The 26,691-nt window shown below is 45.9% G+C and overlaps 1 protein-coding gene across 4 annotated transcripts; it reads right to left on the bottom strand.

Annotated features, from left to right (window-relative positions):
* Positions 1-26,691, bottom strand: LOC131668696 (putative fatty acyl-CoA reductase CG5065). Of its 4 annotated transcripts, none has more exons than XM_058943068.1 (6): positions 26,215-26,691; positions 7,872-8,382; positions 7,196-7,444; positions 6,558-6,907; positions 5,888-6,484; positions 1-5,803 (listed from the first exon to the last, which is right to left on the bottom strand). In XM_058943068.1, the coding sequence occupies exons 2-6, from the start codon at positions 8,082-8,084 to the stop codon at positions 5,662-5,664; spliced, it is 1,551 nt and encodes a 516-aa protein (XP_058799051.1). In that variant the 5' UTR covers positions 8,085-8,382; positions 26,215-26,691; the 3' UTR covers positions 1-5,661. The 4 variants fall into 4 exon arrangements, with proteins under 4 accessions (XP_058799051.1, XP_058799054.1, XP_058799053.1 ...); XM_058943071.1 differs by lacking the exon at positions 26,215-26,691 and adding an exon at positions 25,697-25,725; XM_058943070.1 differs by lacking the exon at positions 26,215-26,691 and adding an exon at positions 23,920-24,111.

Below are 26,691 nucleotides of genomic sequence, written 5' to 3'. Positions count from 1 at the left end.
TTGGCATTTAATTTCCAACGACTACAAATGCAAAAACGCAAACAATAATATTACATAAACTTTGTATCGAGAAAAACGTTAATGTGACACAAGGTCTGTAACAAAAATCAGCTTAAAATTAAATGAAACAATAATAATGTTCATAACATGTGAAATAAAATAAGTAGAAATGATAGGTTTCAATTTTATACGCAATAATATCGTTTAAAAAATAGAAAAAAAAATGACTTAGTGTAGCTGTTGAACAATTGTGTTTAAACGCAACGTAAACAAGCCGAACTTATGAGTTTCTTTCCCTAAATTGAAGAAGCACAAGGATATCTTCAATGTATCCTCGTCGACTCGTTCCACTTTCTAATTGGAAACAACCAATCCAGAGGAGTTGTAAATAAAGAGTCGTCAACTAAAATGTCTTTTGAATTTTTTTCATCCTTTCTTTTTAATGTATCTTGCAATAGTACAGTATAATATTAATTAAATTAATAATATTAAATATTATTTTGTTGTATGCATTGTGGTGACCGGGTAAGTTACAGGCGGGACTAGCTGGTGACCTTTGTAATTAGCGCTACCGCTTCACTTTCTTTTATTGTTTTCATCTAATTTTCACGCACACTCTCATACTCTCGTTCATTACTCTCTTTAACGAAGTCTTTAATTTGTTTCTTAATTCATTACAATGCTTGCGCGTACCTACATTATCCATCAAATTCTCGTCTATTTCACTTTTTTTTTCATTTATATATATTTTTTAATTTACTACGTTCTTGGCAGCGTTGAACAACACATTGTAAAATAGATATCTTAGGAAAGATTTACAATTAAAGGGGCGGGGGGTGGGAGCAGAGAATCGGCTTTGGGATGCACTGAACTTAAATTTATTTGACGCTTAAACAATTATAACCCTTTGTTCGCGAATGCTAAAGTCAACATGAAACAAGAATCATAAGTAGAACCAAATGATTGGTGCTTTGTTTTGTCCATCTTAAAGGCACAGGCAACGAGTGGCACAAAATATACAAATTACGCCTCATTTGCGGAATACTATGCAAAGCCTTTCGAAAATCTCAATCATATCGGTTAATATTTTGTCTTTGATACACACGACTGAAAGTAAAATTGCTTGCATCAAGCTAATTGGCATCTATGTATTCGTCTTAGTATGAAGAAGACAAATACATTTCTCCGGCCGTGTGTATTTGTCGAAAGGCCAAGTCTGTACTTGCAACAAGATTTCCACAACGACCCAAGCCTGTGCTCATCAAATTTCATTAGGATTAATAACATACATTTTACACTGGTTTTAATATGATTTTAAAATAGGAAATCGGCATTTCTAAATTAAAGCATCTGCATATTTACACTGACATAAGTATTAATTAATGCAGAACACGTATCGTATAAGATTTTATCAAGCAACTGTTTTTAATTTTATAAATTTCCCACAGTCTGCCTGCAGCGATGTAAAGCTTATAAATATGATGTAATCTTGATAATATTTATTCTTCTTCGTATTATCATAAAAAAAAAAAGCAAGAGTGATCAGGACCAATCTGCATACCAGATATTGTCAAGATTTTCATTTCAGATACGTAAATAAAAAGAAAAGGTGCACTGATTTTAAAATATTAAAATAGCCTTTTTATGTGGCCGTAAAATAATATAGAAGATTCTTGCGATTTCTATGAAAATGTTTAATACTTAATGATTGAATTTGAATACGGAATACAATAATAAAATTCCTCATAGACTTGGTGTGACGGATCTTTATTTAAACTAAGGCGAGTATGTAGCATCATGATTAACAGCTATCAAAAAATGAAAACTTATTCTTACAAATAGGGAAGGAGGACGAGCTTGAACACTTTATCTGATTATCGAGCTAAATTTCATGTAGGCTATTTACGAACGATGCCCGCCTTTCAATTGAACAACCTAATTCGCTCATATATTTCCACCGCTTTCTCTGCGTGAAAAATTGGAATGATGTGCGCACTATTTTTTATCACACTTCATTGTTTTCTCAATTTCTTCCCGGTCAACGTAAATTACTTGGGAAGTAGTTGGACGCGTCTAAATATTTCGTGGAAACCATTTTCAAAAGGTCACGATCATTTACAGACAGATCGGCGCAAGACAAAAAGAAACTATAGTAAACTTAATTTTGCAACGATTCGAGAATCCGTTCTTGTTACGAATATATGAAAAATATTTTACGCTAAAATGTTGCAGCTTCTAAGCAATTTTTATGAAAGTATACCATTCACTTATGGCATTTTGCTTTTAGAATTTTACATCTTGTAGAGCGAAAGATTATTTACAAGCAAAAGTGTCGGACTATCAAATGGGATTCGCGAACAAAATATTTAGACGTGACGATCTCAAATAATTATAAAAGTGTTATTCATTCTCTCTTTTTCTGCTTCTTTCTTGGCTTTCCGCTCTTTCCGTCTTTTAGTTCATTCACGCTCCAATTAGCCAATTATTACATATCGTGTCTCAAGTATTGTAAGATTTTCCATGACATTCGTAATTTCAAATAACTCGCAAGTTTATCGGTGTCACTTTATTTTGTATAATATTTACACAATTTTATCTAATCATCGCTAAATGTTTAGTTTCCATTTTACTTCATTATACTGTATTCTTTACTGTTACTTATTTTTTTGAATAATTATTATTTTGCTTTTATCTTCAAGTAGCACAGGAGAAAAATTCTCCTGTTGTTTTCGTTAGCCGACTCGTTTTTGTAATAAGAACAACCGCTGGAATTAGTACACAATTACACAAAGAAATTAGTTGAGAAGGGGGCTGGGAGACACTCGTTCGAAGACGCACGATAACGTATATAGTAACTATATATATCAAGTTGCCAATGCCTTCAAAATTGAAGAACGATGAATATAATGAACGACGATGATAATAACATTTTATATTCGATGGCGATGTAATAATGTTCTGTAAGATACATAGAGGTATTTTGCAATAAAAATTAAAAAAGATTATCAACATTACTTTGAGGTAAGCGATATATGCTGCTTTATTTCCATTTTTTTTGACGCACATGCTGTTATATTCTTAATATATTTTCTTATAAACGGATCAAATGGACTTTCCATCCATTTTTCACGCTTGCTTGAGCTTTTCTTTGCATTGCTGGTACGATTTCATGTTTAAAAAGTCACATTTGTTGGGTCTGTATATCGGTTACGTGAGCATCTATTTTGTGAAATATTTTAGTTTCAAACGTATTACTAAATAAATAATATGTTAATGAAAAATTATCTCGTCGCATAATTAAAAAATTCAACAATAATCAGCATAACTGACGTTCGAATATTCTTTATCAAAATATTTACAATACAATTAAAAATCTAATAAAATTCAAAAATCAAAAAAGTTATTCTATAATAGACAGGAAGATTACGTTACATAGATTTTTAACAAACGAAAAATTCAATGGAAGATTAGTCGGGCAATAAATAATCGAAATCGAAGAAGCATTTTCTACATGCTTTTGGAAGCGTTTGACGATCATAAACATATGCTAAAAAATCTTTGAACTAGGAACATACGTAATTCATTCTGCCATAAAGCCCAATTAGACGATACATACCTGCATATAAATAATATGCATCTTTTTTCAACGCAAATGGCGCTATATCAATTCTCGTTCTACAAACGAACAAAACAAAGACAGTGGTTTGAAAAAAAAAGAAAACAATGCCGCATCTCCGCTCATTTACTTCGTTTAAATCTACAATCCCTCAAGTATTATTTTCATGTTTCTTGGAATTATCTATACACCTAAAGGAATTAAACAATTAAACTCAACCACCCGATAACCCATAGTGTGACGTTGCCGATAAAAATCATTCTACAAAAGCTCTCCCATATATGTACTACTTCTGGACAAAACAACCGTAAATCCTGTAAAAGCGCGGCACAACGTTCGCACAACCCTCTGCATTCGCTCTTTCTTTCTCTTTCTCACGTTTTTTTTTGTTTTATTAAATTGGACGTAGCAAAAAATATCCGTCTAGGTATCTTACGTCACGGCGTGAAAGTATAAGAAGAATGTCAGATACCGACAATACCCGAGGGGGCACGACGCGCTTTTTTATATTTTGTTTTTTTATCTTTAATGAACCGTCGCGTCCTGCGTGCGCTTTTTTTTATTAAATGTGTTATTCACGCATTGTTTCATGTTTTCTTCTCTTATTTTTTAAATTATTTTCTTGTCGTGTATATATGCAATGTTCAACGCGACGTACGTGTACACATTGTCTCGCACGCGCACTCAACAAGCGTCATCATTATAAAAAATTGACCTGGTGCAACGTATGATTTTTGCCCGCCTCGATCATATTATTCCTCTGCCTCGTTATACAATGATATTTTCTAAGCTTATTTTTTCTCCCTATCTCTTTTTTCCTCGGTTTTTTGTTCGAGTCGACATGAAAGTATACGGCGTTACGTGTGAGTGTGTGTAAGAGTGTGTAGCGTTTGTGTGTTCATAAGTGTGTCGGAAGCATTAAAATCTGGCTTCTCTCGTATTATCGTCAACTTACAGTTTTCTTTTACACCTTTCACTCCATTCCTCTAGCTCTCTCTCTCTCTCTCTCACACTTTCTTTCGCTCTTTCTCTCACTCGCGCCACCTCAGAGCTGCATTTTATCTGTTCTGTTGTTTCGCGCGGCGTTAAAATAACGAAAGTTTCGAATTGCTTATGCATCACGCGAAATGACCTTTCCCTCTTTGTCTTTTATTATTTTAATGGTATTTAACAGCGTTTGGTTTGTTTGTTTTTCCCTTAGCAATCTTTGTTTAAACGTCGACACGCTATAAAAATGCACTACGAAGCTTGTCAGTTTGTCTCTTGTTTAAAGCATACATTTTTTTGTGGTTTTTCATTGTGTTTTTGTTACTGGAAGCTACTGTTTATCTCTTACCACACATTGGGTACAATTCGTTTAAATTACGTGTTTATTTTTATTTATTTATTTGTTTTTAAATGTTTTCCGATACGATGCCTGTCGCGTGCGTGCGTGCGCGCGCGCGCGCATGTGTGTGTGTGTGTGTGTGCGCGTGTGTGCATGTGTCTCGCGGTCATTCAAATTTGTCGCCAATACATGGAGACGGCGAGGAGGATGGCGTTCGGTTGTCGTTGGCGGCCGACGAAGTGGTGTGTGTCGAGTCGTCGAACCGTTTGCCCAATAATCGCAGCACAGTAATAATAATAATGCCCGCGTTGAGGGCGCGGGGAGCAGGATGATGCGCGGTCCGGAGCGAGAGAGCGTCAGCCGGCAGTCTCTCTCTCGGGTGAACGTTGCTGCTGCTGCTGCTGCTGCTGCTGCTGCTGCTGGTGCTGCTGATGGTGGTGCGTGCTCGAGCAGTGGTGACGCCTCAAGTTGCCAGGACGAACGCGAAGAGGGTGACGCCCGGAGAGACGCAAGCGAAGAACCGCAACCTCAGCGCGCAGCACTTCCGGCGTGGCTGTTGAGGCAGGCCGCCGCGAGCGAGCCCCGGTGACGAGCGGCGACGGCACGACTGCAGGCTGCTGCGGCTGCCGTGGAATATCTGCTGGTGGCTGGCGCCGGTGGGGCCGAGGCCGACCGCGGCGTTGGCGCCGTTGCTGCTGCTGATGCTGCTGCTCTGTCGTCAGACAATCATGCGGCACATTCGCAGCACGAACGACAGCAGCGAGAACCAGGCGGTGCGCGCCCAGCTACTGTGCGACAGCACGACGCGCACCAGCAGCAGCAGCGTGCCCAGCTGCACGGCCTTGTGCAGCCAGTACAATCTGCAAGCAGTCGGCGGGCGTTGGAGGACTGGCTGGCTGGCTGGCTGGCTGGACGACTGGCCGGCGGGGGCCGCGGGCGCTTACCTGGTGATGTGTGAACGAGCGGCTGGTAGTGTATCGGGGCTCTCCTTCAGTATGAACTGCCGGATGCCGAGAATGTAGTTCTCGAGGTAGGACGGCCAGTCGATCTGCCTGACGTCGAACGGAAATGTCCGGCGGTCCTCGTCGCTGAGCTGCTCGTTGAGGCGCCTCACGTTGTCGTCGCGGAAGTTCCACTGCTGCGTGCTGAAGTACTCGAGGCACTTGGCTGCCTTGTCGAGCTTCGCCTGGACGCGCATCATGATGGGCTTGCCACCGCGCAGGTTGGTCAGCAGGTCGATCGCGAAGGCCGGCACGATGTGCTGGAAGGCCACGCAGACTCGGTTCAGCGAGGCCGAATTGCGCAGACAGCCGCCGGGGTACCAGAGGGCTCCGTTCGTCGGGTGCATGCGACTGTACTTGAACGACAGGTCGACGAAGTGCTTCCAAGTGATGGGATTCTGCCGGCCGGTGCTGCAGTTGTAGACGCTGATGCTCTCGGTGCGGTGCAGCGCCGTCCGCCACGCCGCCACGATCATCAGGTTAATGACGATGTCCACCGGCACCAGATCCGCCACCTTGTCCTCGTGGCACATCATCGTCCTGCGCATCAACGGTAAGCGTCAGCTTGGCGCGGTTGCGCCTTTTGCGGGGCGAGAATCGAGAGGCACGATACCTGAAGAAGCCCTTGCCGACGGCGGCGATGATGCCGGTAGGCCCGTTCCAGTTGTCGACCCATCCGGCCACGGGCTCCTTCAACGACGACAGCACGATGGACGGCCTGACAATGGCCAGCGGCAGACTGTTGCTCTCACGCATGAGCATGCTCTCGGCGAGGGCCTTGGTGAAGGTATAGGTGTTGGGTCGGCCGGCTATCAATTTGGGCGTCAACTCTTCCACCAAGCTGTCGTCCATCCACGTCGTGCACGAGATTATCTGCTCGGGGTCGTGGGGCGCCGGATAGATCACCTCGTCGACGTCCCTGCGATCGCAATTGCAGTACGCCGTCGACACGTGGATCAGCGCCTGCGACATTCGTTTACGTTTCTCATTATTCCTGTCAAATTAGTTACGAGCGCAGCGCAGCTAAGTGCGCCGAGCCAAGTCCAAGCTCATTCGATCTGTCTTCATTCGCTTCAATCAGCCCGTCAATCTCAATTTACACGCAGCCTAGACCGCAAACAAGCGTTCATAAGTCAATAATCGGAATATCAGTGAGCTGTTCCGGATAGAAACGAGCATACGACAAGAAAAACAAGTATCCGACCGGCGCGAGCCTTGTTGCATAGACGTAGGGGAAGAGGAGTCAGTCACCTCCAGATTGTGCATGCGATGGCAGAGCTGTACGAGGCGTTTGGTGCCGAGCATATTGATGGTGACGGAGAGCTTGAGTGCCTCGTCGAATTTCACCGTGGCAGCCGAGTGGAAGACCACGGATACGCAGCGGATCAGCAGGTCTTGATCCGCCTCCGAGATCCCCAATTCCGGCTCGGTTATGTCGCCGGCCACTGGCACTATCTTCAATAGCTCGTGCGGGCAGTCTTGCCGTAATTTGTCGAACAGCTGCAAACAGGCAAGGTGCCTTTATTTCGTAATTGATCGATCGATCTCTACACGTAATATCTTATTAACCCATCTTAATCCGGTTATATCGATCCAAAAAATGCGCGATTTCTCACTGAATCCTTCGAATTCCAGCTGTAATTGCCGGAAGCGTTATAAAAAGCGCTTGTCGGGCAATCGATGAAAATATACTTGGATACATATAACCTATTGAATTTTCGTTTTACCGCACGCCTATACATGATAGATGCATTCGCGAAATGAAATTGGGAATATTTTTCCATTTTTCGGATGAAGGGTATTCGAATGAAAAAAAAAAAAAAAAACCACGAGCTTGTCCATTTCTTTTGGTGTTCGAGCTCGCTTTTGTTGCATTGCCAGTCGGTTCGTCGTACGTGATAGTTAAACGAGTGTGAATATAACTTACTGGAGCATTAAGTAATTCCTGAAGCCTTTGCTGGACGCCTTGGCCGCGTTTTGGCCTCATGAGCAAGTAGATGTTCTTGATCCCAGGACATGACCTGAGCAGCTTCTCGACGAGGACCTTGCCCATGAAGCCGGTGCCGCCAGTGATGAAAATCGAGCGATCCCGATAAAAGTCCTTGATCGACGTGTAACCAACTCCCGGCATTGCTGTCATCTTATATTGCTGCTGCTCTCTCTCTCTCTCTGGAATTCTTCCTTCTTGACGCCTCGCACTTGCCTCACGGAAGCTTTATTGTGAATTGATCGAAGACGGACTTTTTTTTTCTTGTTGAAAAAGAGGCGACGAAAAATAGGTTGGGAGGCAAATTTCTATTATGCGTCGATGGTTTTCCAACTCAGTGCCTGATGCCTCCTTCCGTCCTCTCCCTCCTCGACTTGCAGAGCTGACGACGATTACGATGGCGTCTTGAAATTTCCACGCTCATTTCGCACCGGCAAAGACGCTCCTGCACCTGTGATCATAAAACGACAGCAATTTATTAGTAGACCGACTTTTAGATGTAGTTCTTATTAAATTCCATGCGCTAAATCTTAGCGTTTTAAGGACTTGATACGATTGGAAATTAGGTGTCCACGCGTTGACACGAAAGTATGCACTCTCAAATGAAGCACGCAGAAGCAGTGAGGTGAGCAGAACGGTGAGTGACGTGGATATCGTTTCAAACTTTTAATATTTAACGATTGTCGGTAGTGGACACCATTTCACTTGAATAGACTCGACACTTAATGTAATTCGATACGTTTTGAATGGCGCAACTGGATTTTATCGAAATTCAATGCATAGAGAACGAAGCGAGTTGGAGCCACTTTTTTTTCCTATTATTCGCATGGAATTTTATTCGAAAGCGCACACTTTTCCATCGTACGCAGGGAAATTAATTCGCTTAACTGCCACGAGGCTGTCGGTCAAATTTAACGAGTATTCGATTAAGCTGTGATTTGCGCGTCATTGCCCCTCGACCGCATATTTTAAACCAACTCTGTATAACGAGGAGAGCATCGACATTCGTAGTGTGCATTGAAAAAGATAATGAAACGTAGCTTACTAACGTACAATCGCTCGAAACTTTCATTAATAATTCATACAGATTGTTATTTAGTTCGCTCATCGCGGCGGACTGACAGCGTCGCTAACAATTTCATCCCGAAATTAAGTTTCGACAACGGCAGCTCACGACAATTGACCCAAACGAACGCTGCTCGTAGCAAGTGTCAGATTAGGCTCGAAAGCCACAATGCATTAAATGTCGTTGTACTTTGAAAAAGTACGTCCACGCAGACACACGCCGAGCAAGTTCGTACGTTCCCCCGGGGAATGGTGTATCGCATGATTAGCCGCGTTAACCGTGAGAGAACTGGAGGCCACGTGCAGATTCTTTTGCGGGCACGAGGTGTAGCCCGTTTAATTAACGCGAAAAAGTCAACAGCGCTCTCTCTCTCTCTCTCTCTCTCTCTCTCTCTCTCTCTCTCTCTCTCTCTACTGAATTACGCGGGGAAGCGACAAAAGTTTTTGAGCTTGACACTATATCGCGACGACAAACGGGAAGAAAGGTGCGGCGCCGGTTGGCATACGCCAACTGCTAAGTGAAAGAATGTATAAGTCGGTGGGTGTATCGAAAAAAAAAAAAAAAAAATACTATGAAACGCGCACGCTTATCGCTGCGATAAACTGCCGCTATGCTATTACACACCTGCGACATTCTCGCGCGTGCGCGCACATGTTGTATACCGGCTACTACGTAACTTATTTTTTTATTCGTTTTCAGCCGCAACTGCCGTGTTTTTGTGGGTTACCAGGCTCTTTTTTTTTGTTCGTTGCGTGAGTAAAAGTGGAGCAATTTGGTTGTTGTTCGTAATCTGTGCTTTCAAGATTTATTTTATAAGTTAGAGGCACGCATGCATAATTTGAATTTCGTTCGTTATTTAATCAGAGGCTGTTCCGTGTTGTATCGAATGATCACTCGGGGAGACTGACGATTCAATGATTTAGCAATGGTTATAACCCACTGTAAGACTACGCAATTATAAAATTGACACTACGAAGGAGCTTGATTGTGAATCTGCGGCCGTTGATTGTGATGTAAAAGTACAACTGTTCGGCTTTTTTCGCTAGACTTGGCGCAGCTGCTGATAAAGTGGAAGCGAAGGCAGCTAGGAAAATAATCGGCCAGTAATAGAAGCAGAGAGCCAGCGTTGGCGATAAGCCGCGGCGCGCAAGCTAAAAAAGCGTCCGATTCGCGGTTTATCCGAGCGATTAGTCGTCGCCGAGGAGCAGCGCTGCAGAAGAGTCCGCGTGGATATCGTTCCCGGGCAAAGAGATATCGCAGGGAGGAGATAGCAAAGCGAAGCGCAGAAGCGAGGCTCGTCTACGATATAATTCGAAGATTAGCGGATGAGGTTGCTCGCGGGCCACGCTCATTGTGCTACTTAGTCTCGCGGTAAGCCGAAGTGCCAATTGAGCGACGAGCCCGGCGAAATTTCGGCGAGAGAGAGAGAGAGAGAGAGAGAGGGCGATCCGCTGCGCGCCGACCGGGCAGAGAGGCAAGACCTTGATCCGCGCCCACGCGACGACAGACAGGCGAGAGAGCCGGGCTACGGGGCACGCATCGATAAAACGCGCTTCGGTAAGGAGGCAGCAGACGACGCAGGCGCGCCAGAGGCGGATACACACCGAGTAAGAGGGACTACACGGACGCGTGCACACGACCGCTGTCGCGCCGCCGCCGCCGCCGCCGCCGCTGGGATTCTAGGCCAGCGCTCTTTCGGTCAGGAAGGCCATCGGCGTGGCCGACCCCGTTATATAGCCAGCGCCACCGCTGGCAGCGAGAGTCCGAGAAAGAGCCGTTATGCAGCTGCGTCGTCGTCGTCGGCGTCGTTGTCGTCGTCGAGATCGAGAGCAGCGGCAGTAGCAGTGAAAAAAAACTGAAGACCACAAGGTGGTGCGGCGGGGAGGAGGGAGCTCGCGCCTGCGCGACATTGTTCCCTTGGGATCTCGTATATTCGTGTGCGACATCGCTTCGTCAATGCAAGTGCAGCAGCCAAGCATACGCGAGAATCGGACTGAGACTCAACGATCACTATTGTTCGATCTGTTACCGACGGATTCTAGTTGTCCGCGGGCGCGATGACTAACCTTTAATATATGGATTTTCCGTTAAAGCGCCAAATAAACGTTGCGTTAATTCAGCTGTTACCCCTGCGACGACAGGTCTAATCTCGTATCTCTTCTCGTAAAACCGTCGATTCGATTGAATAATGCTCTACGATTTTCAAGAGAGTCTTTTGGCAAAAGTGAATTATCGCTGGCCAGAAACGCCGAAGAGTTTGTTATCGGACGAATAATTTAGTGTTTACGAGGTGCTGCCTGCGAACTTGTGCCTGCCGAGTCTCTGCGCTGCTTAAAGTCGTTTGATTGTTGGGCTCCTCTGAAGATTGTATACCGCGCGAGGGAACTTTCTAGCCTTCAACGTGTAAAACGAGCCTTCGTGCTTGAAACTTGGCCGCTGTAGCCGCTGGTGCTTTTGCCAGGCTGATTAAACAACGCCCCCTTGAATTACACATGGTCGAAATTTTTCGAGAAAACTTTAGGAAATTGCCGGTATCGGTTATAGCGAGAAAAGGAAATGATCTTCCGAGTAGTAACGGGCTATTTGGCCATCGATTTGAATATGCAAAAGCTGTTTTATCTCGCAGTCGAAAATTGAAAAAAAACGTTGGGATGAGAAACGTTCATTAGCAGTTACAACGGCGTACGGCTGCACTGCGCGAGTAGCTGTTTACGCTCCATTTATCGTAGCGTTCGCGGAGGACTGTGCTAAAGCATTGCAGTGCAGTGATCTGAGCATTCGAGCGAGCGTAATGCTGGATCACTCGTCCGGCAATACTGACCTGCCAATGAAACAGGGATGGACCTGCTCTAACGCATTAATTAAAAATCTCCGTTTGGGAATCCGATGCATAATCACGCGTGCATTTCTCATTACAACCAAGTAAACGAATAATCACGTCTGAAAAGAAGGAAAGAAAAAACTAGTGTATGCTGAAGTAGCCAAGCGGCGGAGAGCTTTTTGCCGCATATGCGCTCTCGCAGTGAAAATGTGCTGCACAATCGATATGAGAGAGGAAGAGCCGAGTAGTAGCGTGTTATTGTGTCACGCGACAGAGAGAGAGAGAGAGAGAGAGAGAGGGGGGGGTTGTTTCGCTCTTCCGTTCCAGCGAGCATTAATTCGGCGAAGGTTGTCCAGCAGCAGCGTTGCTAACTCGTTCGACACGCCAATTTTATTGTTTGTCACGCAGCTATTTCTGTATTTTCGTTAATTAATTGCTGCCTTGGCTATATTCATCCCAACACGGGGGTAACGACACTGCCTCGAAAATGTAATGCAGCTCATCCCTAGCAACACTACCTAACGACCATTCGACACGATGGTGCATTTTTCAATTGCGATCGAATTAATTGCAAACTGCCAATTCATTTGACTCGCATAACGCACCCGAACGATGTGCACGTACGGATCGCCGGTGCGTCTCGCGTCTTGCCCTACCTCGTAAAACGAGTATTATGGGGGAATAAAGGCGAACGAGGGAGGGAGACAACACGCACGTGTGAGCGAGATCCGATAAAAGGTGCGACTGTTACGTCAGATTTTATATAAACGCCAACGATCACTATCACGGCATTAGCAGGGAAGAGAGAGAGAGAGAGAGCTGATAAGCGATAACGTCCGAGACGCTGACTGTCGGAAGTAGCTTTGTCAATTGTACATGTGCACCACAGTCCAATCAAGTACAGTTGTTAAGTTCGCTTGATACTGCTCTTGTTTATTCGGTGCGTTCGATCGTCGACCGATGCTTGCGAGCTAGTTGGCATATTTGCGAATTTGCCGGCAACGCCTCGGCACCTGCGCGTCACGGCTAAATGGCATTTCTCTCGCGTGTCCTTTTTTTCACGTTGGTATAGTTTTGCGCGTGCGCGCGCACGTCGCCAACTTTAGCCAGCCATATTAAAATTGAAGCGCGGCTTCTCGACACATCCGAAACTTTCGCGCGCACGCACACCGCTGAAAATGAGGTTTTTGATAAGTTTCGCGATGCCGCGTCGCGACGCAGCTCAAAGCAGCCTTATTCGCGTATCGTGCTTTGCTCGTCTCAACCTCGAGATCCTCCGTTTCACGCGGGTCCGACTCTATCCTCGCGCTTTTCACAACTTTTCGCGCGTCACGTCATATTTTATTACTCGCCCGTGATTGAAATTCCACCAACTTGGCGCAGCTCGATAAATTTACAATTTGCGCTAGGCGACAGTAATCAGAGAGCAGTGGCGTGACTGATTAATGTTCGAAAATCGTCTGAACGAGTTGAAAACGTACCTCCTGCCTCTGAGACGAACAAAAAACACCGGAAAAGCGTCTGCGCTCATCCGAGAGAGTATATAGTAGCAGCACGGCGAACAACAAGTGAAATCAAGGGAAAGGCGCAGAGCGCGCGCAACAATCGAGACTAGTCAGTCGTCGGCTGCGGCAAAACGCGCGTCGGCGATTGTATATACGATCAGTGCAAAGAGCCGCGGGACTTAAGGAAATGATGCATATTGGCGAGAATGTATGTTAATAACCGGGAAGTGTGTCGCTCGCGGGTTCGTTGGCGCGCTTTAAATCCCGGTAACGTACTTTGCGTTTTAGCGCGCGCTGCAGCGAAATCACTGCCAATGACGACAAGAGAGAAAGAGAGAGAGAGAGAGAGAGAGAGAGAGAAATCGTCACGACGCCTCGCGACAGTTCCAGAAAAACAGGTCGAGATTGTTACCGGATGTTTACCGATCGCGAAGTGGCGACTGTCAATCGCGTGGTTTCATTACCTTCGCAAACCTCGTCACGGGCCGTTCGAACCAATGCGCGATCAAATGACAGTTTGACCACGGCGGCTTTTCATAAAGCTCGCATTAATCTGTATTTGAGACGGCGTGACGCGAATGAAAATTGTGGAAGAGCACTCGCACACGGCAGTTTTGCCGAAAAGCTTACGACCCCCCCCCCCCACCCTTATTTCAATCGTGTATATATCTGTCAACGAGCAACGCCATTATGCGTACCGCGCGGATAAATATTTCAAAGTTGCTGCTTGCTAAAAAAGCTTAAGAGACCGGCTGAGAGAAAAGGGCAAAGACAAAAGGCCACTTGTCGCGAAAGCGCGAAACCAGACACGAGCAATTCTCTCTCCTCTTCCGCTCCTCTCTTTTTATTTCGCAAGCTCTTATCGGCGTTAATTAAGCCGCCGCGAGCAGCGCGTGGAAAGAACAAAAAAGAAAGAATGGCCGCGAGCTCTTTTAAACGACGTGTCATCGGAAGTAATAGCAGAGTTTGAAGCTTATATATCCCTGACTCTCGCCATGTGCTCTCTCTCACTCTCTCTCTCTCTCCCTCTCTTGTGTTGGAACCTGATCACGCAGTCGCTTATCTCTGCTGATGGGACAATTGGTTCACTAGTTTTTCCCATCTTTTTGACACTCACCATCGCTTAATGGAAGACTCTGATCGCGCGGGAAAGAGCTATTTGAGCGTTTCCTGTCAAATGGGTCTTACGCTGATTTCCATTGTCGCCAATCGCATTGAATTTAAAAAATGGCATGCTTTCCTATTGTTAGAACAAAAAACTAGGTATTCTTTGACTTCTTAAGCTCAATCGAAAAATCGTATAGAATTATGAATATAAAGCTTAGTCACCACATATACTTACAATACAGCTCAACTATGAGCTGAAAAAGCTTCTTTGATAATCAATATCAACGATAACTACGTGAACAGGCATAAAAATAAATTGCAAACTGACGAATTTTTCGTCAATAATTGTAAATTTTGAACTTTTATGGAACATTTGGACACGGAAATGTGTTTATCTTGTTAATTTTTTCCAAAAATAAAATTCTTCTCTCTAAAAATTTGATGAAAATTCAAAATATTTAACTGCAATTGGAAAATTCGTCAGTTTTCTATGCTTACAGTGCCTATTGACAAAGCCATGTTCGTCTCGCGACCGTCTATCGTAGCAAAATTTCTCGTGTAATAAAATCAGCGATTAGGTAAATATTTTCGGTATGATTGATTACGCAGCCGAATAATTACATGTACGCGGCGCTCGAGAATTATGCGTGTATTTTTGAACTTGCGGCAAAACTGAATCATTGATAGCGATTGATTGATGGTCTATTAATCCGCGAGTCTGAATTAATGTAGGTGAAACAGCATGAAAACGCTTCTGCCTAAATACCTTGTCCCACCATGTGTAATACGTATGTCCACGGAAAGGAAATCAATTGAAAAATATAATACACACACCTACTTGTGTGGAAACAATGTATCAACATGACCTCGTTATATTTTATATACAGTTTTTAGCTGCGAATAATATCGATAATCTTTCAGACTCATCTGATGAATCTACTTTTATTATGATTATTTCAATAACGGTATAAAAACAAACATGATATTATGCATAATTTTGATTATGCATGCTTTTGTCAGCTTCTCGGTCCCAATTTTAAAGAATGAATCAGGCGTGACTCCACTTTATGCTAGGCGTCGCAAACATTACGGTATTGCGAATTTTGAGTCCATAGAGATTTTTCTCTTCTTGACATTAATTTTTTTGGAAAATTTATGACTGACGGTTTCGGATGCCGTGATTGCATAGAACGACGTTTTATCAGAAGTCAAGATAAAATATAAGGATTGCCACTACGTCATCATGAAGCAATAAAGACGAAGCTGCAATTTGCATCATCCTCTATTTTTTTCAGAATCGATTGCAAAATACAATTGTTTATTTAATCAATAGAACATATCGCAAAGACTTCGTATAGTACACACACGGAAGAAAGTGTGCTCACGCATGCTTCTGTTGACCGTCAAAAAAAAAAAGAAAAAACTGGCGGGACGTGTATTTGCGAATGAGAGAAAGGCCGCAAAGCGCGCGGGGAATGCAAACAGGAGGCCCGTGCGCGCGCACATTTAAATATAGTTACGCGGTCGCTCTCTCGTTCGGTCTTCGGGCTCTCGAGTAAGCAGGGAAGAGAGGAAGGTAATATACCGTTAGAAACGACGGTAACAGTTTGGTGTCACAGTTACACACATACACCGCGAAAACTCGCCTGCTAACCGATTATTTTCGCCAGCCAGCTTTTTGGATATAATACGAAGGCAAGACAGGCTCGCTATTTTCTCGATTCTTCATTATCCTTTGGCTATTTAACTTTGCCTCTCGTAGTCTGACAAGTGCACTTGTGCTTCATAAGTTTTTTGACTTTGATTAGTTGGGCGATCGAATTATTTTTCTTTTGCCCGAGAGCGGCCACTTGCTGTACGATTAGGAGACCAACGGTATCGAAAAAAACAATGTTTATATATGTAGGTGATATTTTCGAAAGCTCCGAATAAACGACGATTAGACGGTTATGTCCGTATAAGCTTTTGATTCGCTTGAATTAGTTGACAAGCACATTATCTGTGATAAGCAAATTGCAGGCTTCGCGTTGACGGATCGGTCGACGTGCAACGTAATCGCATGGTTTTAAGCAACGGAACGCCGATGAGCGCCAGGGAAAATAATGATTTTTCCAAATATGTAATCCGGCCGGAGCGTAGGGGCTCCGCGAGAGTAATTAGCAATCTCGTAGCAGTTTTAATTAAAGGGCTATGCGAGGCGTCAAGTGCGAATGTCAATTAGAAGGATCGATCCCACTGTAAACGATATGACGCCGGGGTCTCGAGAAAGGAATGCGAAGAACACGGCGAGGGCTCCTTCGATCGATGTAAATAGGCGAAAGCGCTTTATCGAGCGCGCCTTTTTCGAATGGTCTCGAAATCAAGATTCGAGTCTAATTGCCACTTGGATATCAATTGAGCGGAGCCCGAATTTTAATGCAAGTCGAGCGACGAAAGAGCGAGAGGAGATGTGAGAAAAGAACGAGCGTGCGTGGCAAGACACGCGGTGGGAGCCAACGACGAGTATAGCGCTGCTCCTCCGCGTCGCGTTCGTACAGCATGAATCCAGTTAGCGCGAGAGCGTTGCGGTCGGGCGTGGAACGACAGGCGTACGCGCGCGCGCGCGCCGCCGGGTTCGTCGGCCTTGCCCATCGCGACGATGGCTATGCACTCACGGGCTGTAGGTGAAGGTAAACGCCTCCTCTCCTTCCGCTTTGTCCCGAAATTCCGCTGTTTAATGTTCTCCGAGCGTTCGGATGGCGCCGTCCCGGCCGGCGCCTGCCTCGGCGCTTCGATCTTTCCCGTGGCTCGTTCGCAAATTGGCTCGATCGACGCGCTGGCGAAACGCCACTTCTCGCGGTCGACTTGTTCGGTGCGCTCGCCCACGGTGACGAGCTTCGGACGTCGATCGCGCGCCCGCAAGTGCGCCCAACTAACCTCGCGCGCGCATTTCATTCGATTTGGGTTGAACCGATCGAGCGGCGTCGCGATTTTGCACGCGCTCGTCGGCGAACTTTCCATTAAACTTTCCATTAACTCCCTGCCGTCGCCCAACGGAATTCCAAACGGAGTTCGCACTCGCGCCATACCAACATCGAAATCATACAGTTTCCCTTTTGGCATTCACGTAGCTACCGTGCGCGATGTATATTAATTGTCGGATGCTACGATGACGAAACGCCACGATAACTTTCGAGCCAGCTGCACTTTGCTTATTCGCCGTCGGCTCGCGAGCTCGCGTGAGTAACGCTTTGCGACGAAGACGCGAATGAATAGCCGATACGCGCTGCACGCGTGCGATTTGACGCCTACGAGGAGATCGCGCACGAATCGGCAAGACGCTAGAGAGAGGAACGGTGTCGCGACCTACTTTCGACAATGGCCGTGCGTAGCGAAAATGAGCAAAGGAAAAATAGAGTATACGCTCGCAAAGATACTTGTCATGCACGCGACCGAACGAGCTGACTAAGAGAGGAAAAAAGATAAAATGAGAGACGTTCGACTGGCTAACAATAATGTTGGAGCTGCAAGGGCTGCATCGACGGCGCGATGCGTTCCGATATTTCGCGGAAGTCGGTGCCGCCACAAATGTGCGCGCGGCCGATTGTTCGCCAGAGAATCCTCGAGCGCTTATTATCGTCGCGCGCTCTAGTTTGCGATTTCGCTGTCTGCTTCTGCTCGGGGCGAACTATGCCTCCGTGTGAATCATTCGCACCGCGATATTTGCTAAATGTCACGACGGGCGTCGAATCAATTGTTTTGCTATCGCGCCGATTCGAGGCTGTTAAGCGAGAGAGGCAACGCGTAAAGATCCCAATGGCACGAGCACAATAAATTCCTCTTTATGGGATCGGCAATGCGCGCTGACTTGCGCTGGTTTACGGCTGCTTAACTTTACGAGGAGTTAGCCAGCGAGCTCGCGAAAATTATGAGGAACGAAGCTCACGGCTATTCTCACGGCGAGCGCTATCGTAGACCGAAAAATTCAACTGACTTGTTGCAATCGTCGCTCGAGCGCGCGATTGCTATCGCACGCGCCTCCGAGATAAATTACCGCGTCCAAGACGCGACTTACGCACGCGATAATTGTGCAATCTAGTTAATACCGGCGGCAAGCGAACCACAAGGATTCAGCAATGGCGAACTTCCGTTATAAACGCCTCGCCGCTCGAAATTATTAATTGAATGTTGCGCTAACGGTGCGTTGCCTTTCCCGTTCCATAAATGCAACGCCACTTGCGTTCCACATATATTTTCGGCTCTGTTACACGCGGGGTTGAAACGCGCATAATGGTTGAGGCGCGCCGCCGAGTCAGGGTCACGGCCACACAGCCAGATCGCCAGCTTCGGAACAAGGTTACACCTGACTGAACAAGCACGCGGATGTGCCCGATGGTCCACTTTCTTTGCTCTTCGGTGCGCGCAAACGCGTCGTCGAACGGTCCTTCGATTCGCCACGCCATCGCAAGTTGGACGCCCCCAACCAAATCGGCATCCGAAGCCGGTCTAACTTACAAGATCGCAAGATAACACGTGCTCGCCGATTCTCGATCTCCCTCTCCGCGCCAAGTGTCTCTGTTTGCATTCTGATAGCTGTGCAACGTCGCGCCTACGAAAGCTTTTGCATTCTATGAGACCACGTTCGCCCAAGAACTTGACATGGTCGTCTAGTAAGCCGACGCATCTACCACTATATCACTCGCAAAGCAGTCGCACACGATGTTTGATGAAGCTCCAAGAGGCGGAGCGGAAAGAAAGAACGAACGTTGTTCTACGAGCTCTGAATATGGAAATAACGGCGGCAGCGTAGCTGTCTGGACGCAGATAAAGCGACTGAAAAAAAAGGAAGACGTAGTGACTAACCGACTTGTATTAATCATCCCTCGTCCCGAAGCCAAAATCTTCACTGGTGCGTAGCCACTCGTCGATAAAGAAGCACTGAGAGCCTTCTCGTGAGCGATGCGTGCGAGAGACGTTTCGGGAGAGCGCGCGCGCGCACGGCCGCCGTCAGATGCGTGTAGCGAGCGCTGTAAGCTACGACTGAAAGTCTCGGGGCCCAACGATATCCCTTATAGCGGACTGATGGGACGACCCCACCACTTGGCTTCTCTCCTCGGTCGGCGTGCTGCGACGACGACGACGTTGACAGCCGCAGGCGCGACGCACGTACATCTAACGAGCCAATGAAAACGCCACAATGCGCATTTTCCCCGGCGAACAGAAAAACACCGCGTTCTCGTAACTTCTCCAGGACTTCTTCTGTTCTTATTTTAACGTGGATTATAGTGGCGCGCGAACGCCCGACGAAAGTGTTGCGATAATAATGGCTTTTTGCGCGCTCCTCGCTTCGTTTTGAAAGTGTCCCCGCGAAAAGAAAAAAAAGAAAAAAAATTGTTTAGCCACCGGTGCTTCTGGTCTATCGTAGCATTCTGCGTATAATTATCAGCACTTCATGCGCGAACTATCGCCGTAAAATATGTCTGTCCGTGTCGAACGTTCGCCACTCGCGTGCTCGCACGGCGATCTCGTTCAACATCTGCGCATTATGTAGCGTCGACGCCAACGAGAAAACGCTTAAATGACACGTATCGACAAGCGGGCTTATTAGACATTGCACCATTGACGAGTTACGCTGTATCCGTTAACCTCAGTCTGAATTTTTACAAGTGCATTACTGCCTCGTCGCGCGTTATTGCAAACTGCAAATTTCATTATTGATTCTCGACAGGCCTCGCTCTGGAAGTTTTTTTTTTTCGCTTTGCAACCTTTCGTAAGCATCGGTAAAAACGCACCTATCATTATTAATTGCATCAATACCTTCATCTCCGCGCTCCAATTATGTAAATTTGAATGTGTAGCTCTATACGTGCTGTGGCAGCTTCAACTCGCAAGTATCACGCTGACTTTCTAAAACGTTAGAACGGCCGCGTCAATGAATTGGATTTGATCGTAAGTTTACAGGATGACTCGATGATAGAAGCAGCCGTCGACTACAGTGAAAACACACGAAAGTGTACTTGGCTGGTTGCACCGTAATCACCAAATATCTTTCATGCCGCTTGTTCGATCCCGTTATCGAAACTCGCCGAAATCTTGAAGATTTGTAAAGAAAGGGCCTTGAGGAGGTCAGCAGAACAGCGCACTCGCGCTGAGAGAGCGGGAAATTCACTGAGTGAAAATACACGGTGAAATGGGAACGAGCCGGAGAAATGCAATAACCCGTACGAGCGGACGGTCTGTTCGCCAGCGATAAAGTTCAGCGAGGGGGTTCGCGGGGAATCCCGTCGCGGAGAAAAGCTCAAGCACTAGAGGTAAGTGAAGACCCCTACGTTTTTTTTTGCACTTTCACGAGCAATCATGTCTACATATATACAACATTTTACTGTGTTCTCGAGGTTAACGTTTCTTTCTCAAAAGCGCATTCAATTTTATGGCTCGTTCCACGTTTTATCAAATTCTAATTTGTGCAACAGACCTCATACCAACAGTAACTGTTAGTCAGTGCAATACGGCATATTGAGTTGTCTGTGCTTGCAATAATTAACTGTTTATCACTGCGAGTTACATTTTCTGAAAAGTCATTGTCACCTTTTCTTATACAGTAATGTAACTTTGTTATTTGCAAAAGTTCTTGTTTTCTTATTGATTCGAACAAGTATTATTTATGAAAATTGTTGCACTTCCTTTTACTCAAAATTCGTATTACCACTGTTCCATTTTTATGAGTATCGTTTTTCTTTCTCTTTCAATTTCAACTGAAAACAAGAATACTCACATGCACGATCACCGCATTAAATAATTTTTTTCTTATTGAATAACGATATTGGGTTCCATTCCTTATATTTTCAATATTCATTAACTAGTTTCTTCGCGTGAAATGAAACGTTTTCTGCCGAGCGTGCGGGATAGAGGCATTTTGCGCACGGAGTATCGAAATAATAATAATTAAAATAAAAGATGTCAAAGTAGCGTATTTTTTTAGCGCGTAAAAGGCATTATGACTCATGCTTTGAAATAATTTTACAACATTGACATTCTTCGAATGAAGTCTGCGTATGTAATAATCGATCGATTGCGCATGACTATCAAGACTATTACCGAGTATTAAATCCTTCAACGCTGTTTGTAAATAATGATTGAAAAAATTCCAACTGCTAACGATATACATGTATAGATGTATAGATCCTTTCCTATTTTTTGTTTTAGTAATATTGTATCATTTCCATCGTACGTTGAATAAAAAAAACGGAATAAATAGATAAGATAAGATAATTTTCAGTAGGATTCTATATTAGTTAAAAATTTTCAGCAGTATTAATTTTTCAAACTATTTATCACGGTCCATTTTTCAATATAAGATTTGATGATATAAAATTGGATGACCATGAAACTACGAGATTTTCGAATATTTGCTTTTTCTTATCGATTACTTAAATTCAACATTTAAGCAAATTTAGTTACGATAATACTATATGAACTTATTTATTGGAATTATTTATAGAACCAATTAAAATGTTAAGACGTATATGTTTTCATATAATTTTCATGTATCAAAATTAGGTACCTATTAACTAACCCGACATCGTAAATAAATAAAACAATAAAACAAATATTGTAGATTTTTTATTTTTTATTCCTACTTCCGAAAGAATAATACTGAATGTAAAAGAAAGAAGATATTTATTCCATTGTTAGTTGAACGGCAATAAAATCACGACTTTGCAATAAAATTAACACTCACGTTATATATATTTTCATGTCTCGAAAGACAATTATTTAAGTTGCTCTCTCATCTCCTCAAGTAAATTTGGTTATATTTCCTAGCTATGTATTGTCGAACACATTACTTGTGAATAATTAGCTTGAACTGTTGAATAATTTCACGCAATAAATGTGATGATATTACGAAAGACCTACCCAAACGAGTTTGCGTTTTCTATTACGTTTAATTTGTTCAATACAGCGCTGCACAGCGACACGGTGAAAGTTGAACTAAATTGTATAACTTTATATCGCTTATTCCTTATGTCGTTAGCTCGTATACGAGTTGTGCATGAAATATGTCAGCCTCGCATTAATTCGCATAATCGAGCTGGGCGCGCAGCACAGAGCCAATGCCGAACGAAGAAAATCAGCTGGATGCATTTGGGAGGCACTCGACAGAGAGCACGCAAGCACGGGCATCCGCGAAATAAGATTCTCGCAGATCGAAGGTAGGCGCGTAAAGTGGACGCAAGCGCGCGTATAGCTCGTACGCAGCGAAAGCACGCGCGAGCCATAGGTGGAGGAGGATCATCGCTTTGCTGCTCTCACGGCCGACCGAGGGCATAATAAAGGTCTGGTTTTATTGCAAGGGCTTCTCCCTCGCGAGCTGGCGCTTCTCACTTCCGGTATTTTTTTACAGCGCCGAGGAGAGAAAATTTGCCGATCGATCGCTAATCCCGGCCTATGGTGCTTTCGATTCCCACGCTCGAATACCAACCTTACCGTGCGAGCATCTATGCGCTACTGTGCATCTATTTTCAAACATTCGTGTTTATACTCTTAATTCATTAATTAACTTTACCTCGATCTTCAATTAATCATCTTCGTAAGCTGATCTTCGTACAATTTGAACAGTATTAAAAGATGAACATTGACTCGGTCGGTGTATCGTCCGATGTGCCGGCAGAGCCGAGCGCCGCGCGCCGCGCGAATCTAGTCACGGTGCGAGTGAATCGAATCGTCGTGCAAGTTTCTACTGCTACTGTCAGACTAAAGAGTTGCCCGAATTGGAACGCCGATAAATTCCTGTAACGAATTCGCGTAAATCAAACTTGCAGGTCGCTTGTAAATTTGCCAAAGATAGATCATGATTTGCCGTAAAACGCTAAACTTTGCGTTATCGATCGACTCGGAACGCAAACTCACTCGGAACAGTTCGTAAAATGCCTCCAGTCGAATGCTGCAGGCTTTCAATTTCGTTGTAAATGCGATTGCTAAGTCTAAATGCTGAAGTTGAACGTATGCTGCTCGGTAAAAATAGAATCTCTTTTGTCCACATAAATAAGTCAGTGTCGAGCTATTAAACCGTAAATACTTTTCGAATCAGTAAACGCTTTAAAAATTCACAAGGGAATGCCGTGATGCGACTGGAAGTCAGGGTGTGTGCTTCGTAAATTTTCGATGAATTTGGATATTATACAAGCCTATTATAGATCGACCTGTGTTCGGGCGCGCATTCGGAATAGCGCAGTGAATGAGAGAAGAGGAGGAAAGACGAGACAGTCAACGAGCTGCAGCGAAGTACGTGCGGGAAAGAGTGTGCCCGGTTGCAGGCGGCCTTTATATATGTCGTCTATATAGGTAAAGCGGCGCGCGTGCGGCGAACGGCCTCGCGCGCAGAGCAGAGCAGAGCAGCGAGCGAAAGAGAAAGAGACAACGAGGAAAACTAAGAGCAGGAGATCAGAAGGGAGGAGGAGGCGTGCAATAGAATGAAAGCCAACTCGTAGCCGACAATGAGCCAAGTACCTGCAGACGAATATTACACTCTGAAAACTTTTCTTCTTTTTCCTTCTCGCGGATAATGCTTAGCTCTCTTGTTGGACCATCGGACTTTTTATATTATTCACGCTTCGCCGACTATTTCAATTAGATGGCTGCGCCTTTGCTGTATCTCTTTTTTCTACGGAAAGTCTCTCCTGGGCTCGATGTTTATTGGGAAAGTATCGGCAACTTGGACACGATTATTCACATTCGCGAGAGTTTCTTTGCCGAGGCGTCTGCTTTTTTTAATCGAAGGAGCTCACTGGACTGACTTCCGTTGGATGAGTCTTGCAACGATGTGCTGTTGACGACGTCTTGTATATTTTGTGAAATCAGCACTGTCAGCGATTTGTCGCGAGCTTTGCAATGTTACACACGAGGCACTCGAAAATCCAGCCTTCGTAAAAAAAAAGAACGAGAAGATAGCGTCGCGTCTAACCAATGCCGCAACTACTGGGAAATCAATGCTCGCAGTTGCGCGCGTGTAAGCCGCGCGCGAGTTGCAAATCACGTGCGCGCCACTCGCAGTGCCAGGCAGCGGACAGAAAGAAAAGACGGAGCCATAAGCAGGTACGACTGGCGGGATGATGCAAACAATCCCACGCGTGCGAGGGTTGGAATATCGATGACTCGAGGAGATTATCGCTCTCGCGTGGTAAACGCGCCTGTCGGAGACGCCCACAGAGGCACTTGCGCTGCTTTCACATTTTTCTTTCGCCTACTGCTTTTGCCCACTTCCGTGCATCATCGTTGTCAGCTACTTTTCGCCCGTAGCTACTCCAAGTTTATCGCCTTCTTTTTACAAGCTCAAAACTGCAAGCTTAACGTCTTTCTTGTCTTTTTTTTTCACTTTGGTTTCCGTGAGTCGACATTACGTTACGCTTCGAATTTCCTCTAATAATGTTTTACACTTTCGCAAAGTCAAATGATAAAAACCCATCCGTCAGAATTCATAATATCTCGTGGGTTTCATTGGACTTCGCGCGTAAATTTCACTTTATCGAAATACACTGCACGCAAATTTGCCGTGCAATTTCGACCTTTGATAACGTATTGAGCACATGTATTTATTACGTAACCTCGCAGCACAGACTACTGAGAACGAAAGTGTCGCATTTTGTATTGGAGCAGTCTTCCAACGGATCTGAAGCAAACGTCCATTTTGTCGTTGTTGTTCAACATTAGCGTAACAATTAGATGCACAGGTCAAACGAGCAGCAAGAAATGAGTTTAAATAATTGGAGTGGTAATCGACGATACTGCACACGTACACACACACAGCGCGAAGCAATGCACTGAAAGCTGTACGAGAGAAGTACGCAGAAAAAAATGACAAAAAAGAAAAAGACGAAACGGAGAGTAGTGGTATATAGTCTACAGATAACAAAGTCAAGAGTGCTTCTTGCCTGGCGTGGCTGGGGCGCGCGGGGCGGCTACACAGAGCCTAACAACGCGCGTATTTAGATCGATTGCAACGGAAACAATGGAAAAATTAAGAGGGAAAAAGAAGAAGAGGTGGAGGCACGTGCATAAAGTGTGAGTGTGTGCGCGCGCGCGCGCGAGGGCGCGAGGGAGGTAGCGGAGGTGAAAAAAAAAATTAAGGCAAGACCGAGTCACGAGAGACGTGGGGAGCACTCAACGAAATGCCGGAGCGAAGAGAGAACGAGCGAGGCGAAGGCTGTGCGGCGCGAGCGAACGAAACGGGGCTGCGAGCGAGAGAGAGAGAGAGAGAGAACGCGAGGGAGCGTGCGCGCAAGCTTACTAGCAGACGACAGCGCTCGCGCAGCTTCCTCGCTCCTTCTCTCTGCCTGTCTCTCTCTTTCTCTCTCTCTCTCTCTCGCTCTCTCCCTTTGGCCGTCTCGCCGCTGCCGATGGGGACTACTGGCCTCGCGCGCGCACCCCGTGCCGCATCATCTCCGGAGAAGCTCGACGCCTCCGACTGCCCTCTCGCTCTCGGTGAAGGGAACGAAGCAGAGCGGAGCTGCAGCTGCGGCGCACGCGAATGCGGAGAGCGCCCAAGAGACCCTCGGCTGTTTGTTCTCATTCGATCGGTCCGTCGCGCCAGGCTCGGGTCAGTCTACGAGCCGACAACTGCCACTTGGTCGCGCGCGACATGCACTCCCGTGCGGGCCGCAAGCTCGGGGCTCTCGAGCCACGAGTCGGCAAGAGGGCGCGGCTAGGCCGCTCGCGCGAAATCCGCCTCTTGGCTCGCTGCTGCAAGCGGAGTTAGCCGGGCAGACGGGCGGCCCAGTATCGGCGACAAGTTTGTCAGAGTCTCACCTGCTAAAGCTGTGTCGCTGCGCTGCGTGCGATGGCCGGGGGGGCGCGCGCAAGCTCCAGCCGGCAAGTGCGCTCGTCGGCGGCGGCGGCTGCTGCTGCAGCGGGGCGTTGTTGACGCTGGCTTTGGTTTTAGGCCGAGCCACGCGCGCGACGGAGTGCGAGAGCGAGGGAGAGAGAGAGAGATAGAGAGAGCGAGAGCGAGAGAGAGGCGTAAGCGAAAGAGCCCGCGGCCGAGTTGCGTGCGAGTGTGACTGAGACGGCGGGGCGGCTCACTGGCACTCGCGGCACGACGTCGCGACGGGGCCGACTGTAACGCAGACCAGGGGCCAAGCTCGCGCCGAGGCGCCAGCCATCCAGCACGGCTCCGCCATCTTGGGCCAACTGCCACAGCGCCGCCCGCCGCTCGCTCGCTCCACTGCCCGCTGCTTCTGCTGCTGCCCCTGCTCCCCTGCTCTGCCCCCTCTCTGCCGCTCCGCG

This window comes from Phymastichus coffea, unplaced genomic scaffold, assembly GCF_024137745.1.
Source record: "Phymastichus coffea isolate CEN01 unplaced genomic scaffold, Cenicafe_Pcof_1.1 PCOF00082, whole genome shotgun sequence".
Classification (NCBI taxonomy): Eukaryota; Metazoa; Arthropoda; class Insecta; order Hymenoptera; family Eulophidae; genus Phymastichus; species Phymastichus coffea.
Note: the sequence above shows the minus strand (reverse complement) of the source record. Positions and strands in the feature narration are given on the sequence as shown.

What these genes read in the sequence shown, in the direction of transcription:
- LOC131668696 (XM_058943068.1), bottom strand. Translation starts at nt 8,084, where the DNA reads ATGACAGCAATGCCGGGAGTTGGTTACACGTCGATCAAGGACTTTTAT. An exon ending in ATCGCATGCACAATCTGGAG is followed by an intron (nt 6,908 to 7,195) that starts GTGACTGACTCC and finishes CGAATGTCGCAG; the next exon opens with GCGCTGATCCACGTGTCGAC. An exon ending in GTCGGCAAGGGCTTCTTCAG is followed by an intron (nt 6,485 to 6,557) that starts GTATCGTGCCTC and finishes GTTGATGCGCAG; the next exon opens with GACGATGATGTGCCACGAGG.